Source organism: Thunnus maccoyii, chromosome 9, assembly GCF_910596095.1.
Source record: "Thunnus maccoyii chromosome 9, fThuMac1.1, whole genome shotgun sequence".
Classification (NCBI taxonomy): domain Eukaryota; kingdom Metazoa; phylum Chordata; class Actinopteri; order Scombriformes; family Scombridae; genus Thunnus; species Thunnus maccoyii.
The window spans coordinates 24,745,098-24,754,644 of record NC_056541.1 but is presented as its reverse complement, the minus strand read 5'-3'; the positions used below and the strand labels follow the sequence as shown (position 1 = coordinate 24,754,644).

At 37.6% G+C, this 9,547-nt stretch overlaps 1 protein-coding gene across 1 annotated transcript; it reads left to right on the top strand.

Annotated features, from left to right (window-relative positions):
- The first annotated feature begins 5,281 nt into the window (after positions 1-5,281).
- On the top strand, positions 5,282-8,456 carry LOC121904069 (procathepsin L-like). The gene is made up of 8 exons (XM_042421583.1): positions 5,282-5,570; positions 5,859-5,959; positions 6,260-6,402; positions 6,575-6,772; positions 6,868-7,059; positions 7,465-7,630; positions 7,746-7,851; positions 8,084-8,456. The coding sequence occupies exons 2-8, from the start codon at positions 5,860-5,862 to the stop codon at positions 8,181-8,183; spliced, it is 1,005 nt and encodes a 334-aa protein (XP_042277517.1). The 5' UTR covers positions 5,282-5,570; position 5,859; the 3' UTR covers positions 8,184-8,456.
- The last annotated feature ends 1,091 nt before the right edge of the window (positions 8,457-9,547 follow it).

Here is a 9,547-nt window from a genome sequence, read left to right as displayed (position 1 = left end):
GCCATGGATGTATTTATAAATAACTGGAATACAAGACTGTTGCAATAAAGTTTTATTTTTCATTTCTAATTGAATTGCGCAATTGATTTAAAGCAATGTGTTAAGGGCATTTCTGCGAATAATTACAGGCTGGCATCTATTATTATAGCTATTAGTGCAGTGTTCAAAGTTCAAAATGTGTCCAAAATGTGCCTGTTCGAAACAGGACAATTGTTTATTATTTCTTAAGAACTTCATATATATGTATCAATTGACAAACGTATCAATTAAAATGATAAGGATTTAATAAATGAAATGGTTTTAATCCAGACAGATACTTCACCAGTGAAACTAAACTGAGGCTGAATCGTAGAAGCAGTTTACAGCCTTCCATTGGTTGATTCTGCTGCCAATCAAGCATGTCTGTGCTCCATTTGGCTAGTTTTACTGTCACCGCCTTTGTTTTTCTTCTCTTGTGTGTGCTTGTTCTTCTCTCTCAGGCAGTTTAACTGAGTGGGGCATGAGCCTTTGTCCCACTCAGCAAGTCAGTGCCCAGAAGCCCCGCCCCGCTGTGGTGTGACAATGTTTATATCAAACAGCCCCATTGCATTCAGACATAGAACCAAGCAGTTTGCTGTTTGCTTGTTTATTAAATGTTTATTAAATGTGCCATGTGTCCAAACAACTTCCCACTCTACTCTGCACTTCCTTGGGTCCAAAGCAGTACACCTGACCAGTGTGAAGTTGATTGGATGAACAGTTCTCCAGATATGCGATGGACACACATACAGACAGACAGACAGACAGAGATTCCTTGCTTTTTCGTTAGATGAACCGCAGTGTCTGTTCAAAACATGCCTGAGACATCCTGCAGTAAGTCTTGAACATACATGTCAAGTTTCATTCACAGTAACGTTACACAGTTCAACAGTAGAGTTTAAGTCTCTTAAACTTTTTCAAGTCATTAACACTATGAATGTAATCCCAGTTCTGAGGGTTGCAATGGCAGAGTGGCACTGTCCGTATTTCCATTCATTGATTCCACGGGCAGAATAAGAAGCAAATCAAGGTTGTTTATGGGATTTTTTTTATTAATTTCTTGAGAACCACTCATCCAAACAACTTCACACTCAACACTGCACTTCCACCTGCCAGGTATGAAGTAGACTGGATGAAAGGTTCTTGAGACATGCAAAGGACAAACAGACACATGCAAACAGATTCTTTGCTTTACATAGAGAGATGACTGGAATAAACACATTATTCTGTTACATGTTATTGTAGTGTGATCTACACCTTCTACTTATTTTGTAATAAAGTATAGTACATCTGTTATTACATTTTAAACAATTTTTCCTGTTTCATGTGAGCACTGCAACCTGTTCAATGGGCACCCCATTTGTTTTTTCTTGTGTTGTGTGTTATTTGCAAATTCAAACAAATTCACATCCATTCCTATCGAACTAGATACTCATCTCCTCAAAAAATGTCACCAAGGCCATTTTTCAGGATTCTGGGGTACCAATTTTATGGATTTTTTTTTTGTCATGGGATGTATAGAAATCTTATGCAGTGTTTAAAAAATGTTTTTGATTACTTCTCTTCCCTTGTCTTGCTTTGCCTTTTACTTCCTTGTACATTTCTATATTATTATGTAGCCACGTATACAGACCACAGTTACCACATGTAGGTTTCCTGCCTGTCCTGCGCTTTGTAAGTTTAGCTTAGTCTATGTGACATTATGAGAAGGGGAACATTAATTCATAGTTTAGTACATGTATGTCAAGGATGACATCGCAGTGTGCAAGTCTTACTTACATTGTGGTGTAAAGATACTGTAGCAAAACTGCAAGAGTACAGGTTACTAGGACTCCTGGACTCCTCCTCACCTTGACGTATGTTTTAAATTGTATGATACAAATTGGGTGGTGGTAGGCCAGGGGCCAGGGGAGGAGAGATGAGTGTGTGGTATGCCACAAGGGTCCCTGGCTGGGAAAAAACTGTATTGGAATTGCATAATTTGAACTTGTATTGTTTAACTTGAATAATTGTATTGAAAAACTGAATCTGAATAGCATCACTAATAGTTTGGAAGTGAATTCCAGTAAACTTGAAACTGAAAGTAATATCATGAAACTGAATTCAGTTGCCCTGAAACTGTATTTGATCCTCACTGAAAATCCAACTCTCTATCATTTATAAAATGTCAGAATGTCCTGAAAAATATCGGTTATAGTTCCCCACCACCAAAGGTCAAATCCACAAATGTCTTGTTTTGTCTTACTGTCCAAAACCCAAAGATCATGTATGACAAAGAAAAGCATTGAATGATCACATATGAGAAGCAGCTTTATTCTTTGGTGTTATTTATTATCATTATCATCATTATTATCATGTAAAAAGTTCCCCAATAAATAACACTTATAAATTTAAATAGAAATGGGAACAAACATCTGACCAGTATTATCACTTAGTACAGGAGTTGCAGTTATCAGATATAAAATGATGGCAGTATGGGTTCATCAGTAGGCAGTATCTATTCCTGTCAAAACAACAGCAAATAGCTTGTGTTTGCTTTAGTTACGTAATCATTAGACTGTAAATGAGACCTTGTGCGTGTGGCTTCCTGGCAGCTGGGGAGCAATATTTGGAAAACTGTTTAGAATTAAAAATTACAATTTGGCTTTGACAAAGACTAGTTTCGGAAAAACCCTTGTTGATTCCCCCATGTACTGTACTGCACCCAGAGAGACATCGATATAAGGAAGTGAGCATTATCAGTATCTGACATTACCCCTACTCAATGTATGTAGTGTCCATGCACTGTCACCAGTCATCATTAACAGTAAGACAAACCTCAAGGTGATCCACATTTTAACCTGAAAGATAATGGGTCATATGACTGGTCATTGGTGGAAGTCTTATGATACAATGACTATGCTGCAAAATACAAGTTCACATTCAAAACTATTTGTCTGTTTATTTTTCTTGATCCTAACAAGGCATCTAAACAAAAAAACAAATTAAGAATCATTTTCAGAAATAGAAAAATTGCATTTTCTATAGCTGAATAAAATGTGATCAAAATCTCAAAATTTACCATCACTCATATGAAACCATGATGAAATCATAAAAATGAAATCATAAACACAAAAACATTGCATAACTGTGTGTCCTTTGACTTGCATTTCAGATAGTTCATGTGTCATGTTATAACCTAACATAATAGTCGTGCAAGCTGAAAGAGACAAAAAAACAATGACATGCAAAACTACACGAGGTGCATGATGTGGAAGTGGCAGTGTAAATCATGCTTTTTTTTTCCCCTGTGCAGTTTGTCGGTTTCAATTTTGCCTTTGCAGAACCTGTCAGCCTCCCCAACAGCACACACATGCATCTCAAGTATTCATATGCTGTGTGTGCACTTAAATGTAGGCGTGTACTCTATGTGCTCACATGTTTCACTTCAAGCTCTTGCTTAAGGCCATGCACACAAGCACACAGAAACCTTGATCTATGAACTTGATGAGGGTTTTTTTTTTGTATTTCTTACTGAGCTGACTCATTACCTGATCTTACTTCACTGTTGTAAATGCTTTATAGTACAGAAGGTACGTCACAAACTGTATATCAGCATAAACTTGCACAAATTCACAATAAAACCCACTATCAGCTGTTCTCTCTACAGTACTTTTACACTACAAGCCAACCCTTTTTGTACCAGTGGCACGCTTCCTGTGTTCACAAATTTCCAATTGCGGCACGCACCTATAGAGTTAAAAACATTACAAAAGATTACATACAGTTTGAACTGTATCCGAGTAACTTAAAAATATGGAATCACTTAGTTTCTGGGTGAAACTTGAGCTAGATGGACAAAAATAAGCAGAAAAGCAAACGCATAGAGCTGTTGGTCAACTATTCTGTGTTTTTGTGTCAGTCTTTAAAACATATACAGCATTACCAATATTGCCAAACTGCGGTAATATATCCAAAGCAGGGGATTTATTGATTTCCGTTGTATGTATTGTTTATGCCAGTGTTTGCAGCAGGCAAACTATTTGCATACTTTTCATAGAAATGACCCCAAGCATGTGTACAAACACTACTGTACTGTACCCGCTGTGAAACACGAGACAAGCTAATAAGAGTTTAATGACATCTGTAAACTTTTAGCTTAGCTTTCAGTTTTTCCTCATTTCACAGCATTTTTATAGTCTGAAGAACTGTCATGACAAGAAAGCCTTGTGACAGACAGAGAGAAAACAGGGAAGAAAGCAGGCTGCCGGGGCAGAGCAACCATCAGACAGCAGTTACAACATCAGAATACCATAGTCTTGCTTTTATTCTACTTAGAGTTTAAAACAATCCATGTTCTTGTTTTCATGAGTGACACAACTTAATAAAATAAATTCTTGAGCTCACTGACATCTCCCAGTTCTGGTTTCTGCTTATTCAGTTTCATTCAGTCTCCAGTTTGCATACGTGATGTGAAGTTTACTATTTGTGCTTTTTTTCCTGACAATGAAAGTTCCTGACAATGACGGAAAGGTAAAACTTTCATAACAAATCAAACTTGCAGTCAAGCTGAAAACAGGATGTGTGTGTGGGAATAGAAAGGAAGTCTTGAATAACAGTCAATGGAAACTCTCATGAATCATAAATCACATAAGGAGTATATAAAGTGTTTGCATGGTTGTATGTTTGTGTGTGTGCATAATATTACAAATATTACTACAAAATCTTAAACAAAGTACTCAAAACTCTTTAAGTTTCTCAAAGCTAATTATAATTGTCGGAAATCGTTCAGTTTTATTTCAACATTCAACAAGGTTTGTTTAGTTTCACTATGTGTCTGATACAGTCAATGCAAAAATACTTCAATATTATGTGAGAGATTCTTCTAAGAAGGAAAAATGGGTGTTAGCCAAAATACCACCTATATTTCCGAGAAATCAAAACACTTCCATCAGCAACTTACATATTTTCCATGGCACACTTTATTTAGTAATATCTCATCTGAAACAGGTGGCACATGCATATGCTATTGTCTCTCTATGTCTGTTTTGTTTGTTCTTTTAGAGGAATCCCCATCACTGTTTGACTGGAATCAGAGAGAACTGGAGAGAACATAAATTTGCAATACTGTTTTTTCACATGAAGGCATCACACTTACACACAGAAAGCCACACATACTCATACTGTGTTTCTTCTACATATGTAAATATATATATTTATAATTTCTAAGAAATTTCTAAGAATCTGAGTAGCTGATCACATTCTCAGCATGTGAACAGAGCAATTTATGACCCTGGTGTTCCTTGTTTTGCTTGAGATTTAAAAATATTTTTCCCAAAAGAATGACATGTGAACTTCTCATAATGCATAACTCACTCGTTCCCTATTTCAATGATTGACTCTCTTTCTCTTTTTTTCTCTCTCTCTCTTTATGAGCTGCTGACAGCCACCTGACTGAACAAACTGTGAGTCATAAATGTAGTCAGCTATATAAGAGTGCCTATTTGACACAGCTCTGCATTACCTACAGGTAGTTTAACCTCAACCTTCACAGCATACACCGACAGACGCAGGTAAACAACAACAACACAGACAAGCCCACACACACTTCCTGTTTTGCAGGTGTATTAAGAAGAAACAGAGAGTCATACAGATGAAAGAGTTTCAGAGAGAGATGAAAAACACATTCAAAGAAATCGGGAAATAGAGATGATTTAAGTAGTAGAGTGCATGTGACATCCAACGTCATCACTAAAATGTATCTGAAAGTGAGCTGAACTGAAAGACTTCAGTCTTAACCTGTCTGTTTCCTTGCAAGTCACACAGGATCTCTGTGTTCACTGTGCTTCTGTGTCAGTCAGGATGAAGCTGCTGCTGGTTGCTGCTACTGTTCTGGCTGCGGCCAGCTGTGCCACCATCTCTCTGGAGGACCTGGAGTTCCACGCCTGGAAACTCAAGTTTGGTGAGACACTAAAGACAGACTGATTTCTTTTATTGTGATCTATTGTCAAATACAGTAGATCTTGGTTGATTTTCTGTGAAGATACTGCCTGTAAGACCATAATTTGGAGAGTAATGTTTACTTATTAACACATAATTACACATCTAAATGTATAATATAAAATGATCTTTATATGACTAAATGTTATACTGTATGGCAACCAATAAGAGGACATCTCTTAACTGGAAAACTATTTCAACAATTAATTATTAATCACTGATGATTTTCCTTTTTTAAGTTATATTGTGCTCTCATTGGCAGGAAGGACCTACAGCTCTCCGTCAGAGGAGGCTCATCGCAGGCAAATCTGGCTCAACAACCGCAAACTGGTGCTGGTGCACAACATCATGGCTGATGAGGGCATCAAGTCCTACCGTCTTGGTATGACCTTCTTTGCTGACATGGTATGAAGAGAAAAACAGAAATGTGCCTGATACTGTTTACTGAATTCATCTCCTAAATTTGTATCAGTTTCAAACAGAAGAAAAGTGTTTATCATTTGGTTGCAATCAGCTTGTGAGGATAAAGTGAATGAAATTTCGGATGAAGACCTTAACAAGTGTTCCTCCTCACCAGGAAAACGAAGAGTACAAACGTCTGATTTCCCAGGGCTGTCTGGGCACCTTCAACGCCTCTCTGCCTCGCAGAGGCTCTGCCTTCCTCAGGCTGCCTGAGGGAGCTGATCTGCCCGTATCTGTTGACTGGAGGGACAAGGGATACGTCACTGACGTCAAGGATCAGAAGGAGTGCGGCTCCTGCTGGGCCTTCAGTGCAGTATGTACAACTTTATTCATTGTCCTCTCCTGTAGTGATGTAGGAAACTGTACACAAATGTTTTCTGTTTACAAATTCACTTATCCCTCTTCCAGACTGGCTCGCTGGAGGGTCAGAACTTCAGGAAGATAGGGAAGCTGGTGTCTCTTAGCGAGCAGCAGTTGGTTGATTGCTCTGGTGACTATGGCAACATGGGCTGTGGTGGAGGCCTGATGGACAATGCCTTCAAGTACATCATACAAAGCGGAGGAATAGACACAGAGGACTCCTACCCTTATGAGGCAGAGGTAAACAGAAATTATTTTGTTGACTTCATCTGGATGTAAGACATAATCTTTAAATCAGCCATTTTACATCATCCATATTTCCATTATAATAAAAAGCAGTGTTTAGAGAGAATGTGAAGATACACTGTTAGATGGGAGTGATTTTTCCTATTATGCAAATTAAATACTTCAGATAGTGTTCAAGGTGTGTGAAAATTATGGTCCTCCATGTGAGAGATGTACAAAACTGCCCTCTTGTGGATACTCAAAGACATAAACCCTGAAGCAGTCCCTTAATACAAAGCATACAATGACCACTTCATGGACTTAAATCTTTTAAGTTCAACATTTTGACAATGCAATAGGCAGAAAATGTTCTCTGTTGACACTTAATCACCAGTTCCATCATGTGTCTTTCTCAAATAGGATGGAGAGTGCCGATACAACCCTGCCACTATTGGTGCCAAATGCACAGGCTTCACTGATGTGACACAGGGTGATGAAGACGCCCTGCAGGAGGCTGTGGCCACCGTTGGACCTGTGTCAGTTGCCATTGATGCTTCTCATGCATCCTTCCAGCTCTATGAATCAGGTGAACAGTTTTATTTTGCCTTTAATTGAAAAATATTCTTATCAAATGAAAAATAAATGTGTTTTTTTTTTTTTTTTAATCTAACCTCCTGTCTCATCTGTGTGTGTGTTTCTAGGAGTGTATGATGAGCCAGACTGCAGCAGCTTAGAGTTGGACCATGGTGTACTGGCTGTAGGTTACGGCACTGAAAACGGAAATGACTACTGGCTGGTCAAGAACAGGTAAGGTTGCTCATATTTTAAATTGTTGATTGCTCTCTTGCTAACTGTTTACAGCTGCCAAAATGAAGTGAAACTCAGTCAGGATGCTGTCAACCTCTTAAATCAAACATCATTACTTTACTTCTATCAGCGTACACATCATTATGTCTCTACATACTAAGTAGTACTATGATTATGATCCTGTTTTACATATAGCAGCTAAATATTGTTGGTAATTTGTGTGTTTCTCTAGCTGGGGTCTAGGTTGGGGAGACAAGGGATACGTCAAGATGACCAGGAACAAACACAACCAGTGCGGCATTGCTACTGCAGCCAGCTACCCCCTGGTCTGAACAAGTAGCAAGAAACTTAAAAGTCCTCCTTCCTCCTTCTGTCTGACCATGGAAATGCTATTTCAACAAGTTTAACTTTAGGGTGTCTGCACAGATTTACCTTAACCTGCCAGTGATGTTTATTGGATGTACAGGTCTAGGACTTTTCTCAGGGAGCAGGAGAACAGTGACACTTAATTTACTTTAATTTCATAAAAGTTATGGTAAAAAAAAGTCCTTTTGTTGTTATTTGGAAGTTGGTAGCTGTGATGCACTTTTAATAGAATTTTGTATATGAAGATGTAAATAAATATAAAGAAATAAAATGTTTACATTAAGAGATTAAAAAAATAAACATTAATGTGTTTGTAACTGTGTTGCATTTATTATCCACAGTTATATTTTTGGCACTCTGTTGATGTTCTGTGGCTTATAAACAATGCTGTGGTTTCCAGATGTTAGAGCTTTGCATGAATGACAGAAAAGTGAGGCAGTGCTCAGTCAAGGGCTGTTCAACACTGAATAATATGTCTGTTACTTGTACTTGTTACATGTTGACTAGATGTTTTAGATCCCTTGATCCTTATTGTAACAATTACAGTTGTTAATCGGCAACGTGAATATGGCATGCTTTGTTTGATTCTCAAAGGTATGTAATAATGTAAATCAGTCATGTAGATGTATTTATGCTTTCTTGATTTATGCCATTTTATTGTCAGTGTAAAAAAGTTCTTATTTCTTGCTTTGTTCAACTAAATAGCAAAAAGTATATCAGTCAAAAAATTTCTGCAAACAACAGGTCCTGATGCCATAATAAGTATCAGCAGCTTGTTGTCACAGTATTATGCAAATAAACAGGATACACCTAATGTGTATCCTGAAAATATTGCTCATTACAGCAAAAGGTAGTAAAAATCACAGGTCAATATAACTGTGACAGGAACATACCTTTTTATAAAAATGATAAATATGTGCTCACATAATTACAACTGCCTCAGGAATCCCAGTGTAGTTGAAGTAGCTCCCTGCACTGTTAATTTCAAAACTGTTTGCCCTCAGTCAAGGCTTATGTGTTTAACAATACATTTTGCTCTGTGCAAAATACATAAAAGGGGCTTTTGACGTTATGAATATACTCACTTTAGTTATTGTTTTTAGATGTGTGCACATTAAGTAGGCTGAGAACTGTGCTTGAAGACAAGTTGAATGTTTAGAGATAACATCTTTCTGAAAATTTCATCCTCATATCTCAGGGCTTAATGTCATATCTGGATTTACTACTTAAACAAGTTTCAACTGACATAAATTATTTACTAAAACACCCAGATGCTGCCTCTGATGCTGACTGCTGCAGTGACATTTGACTTTCAGAAGTGGAAAATTCA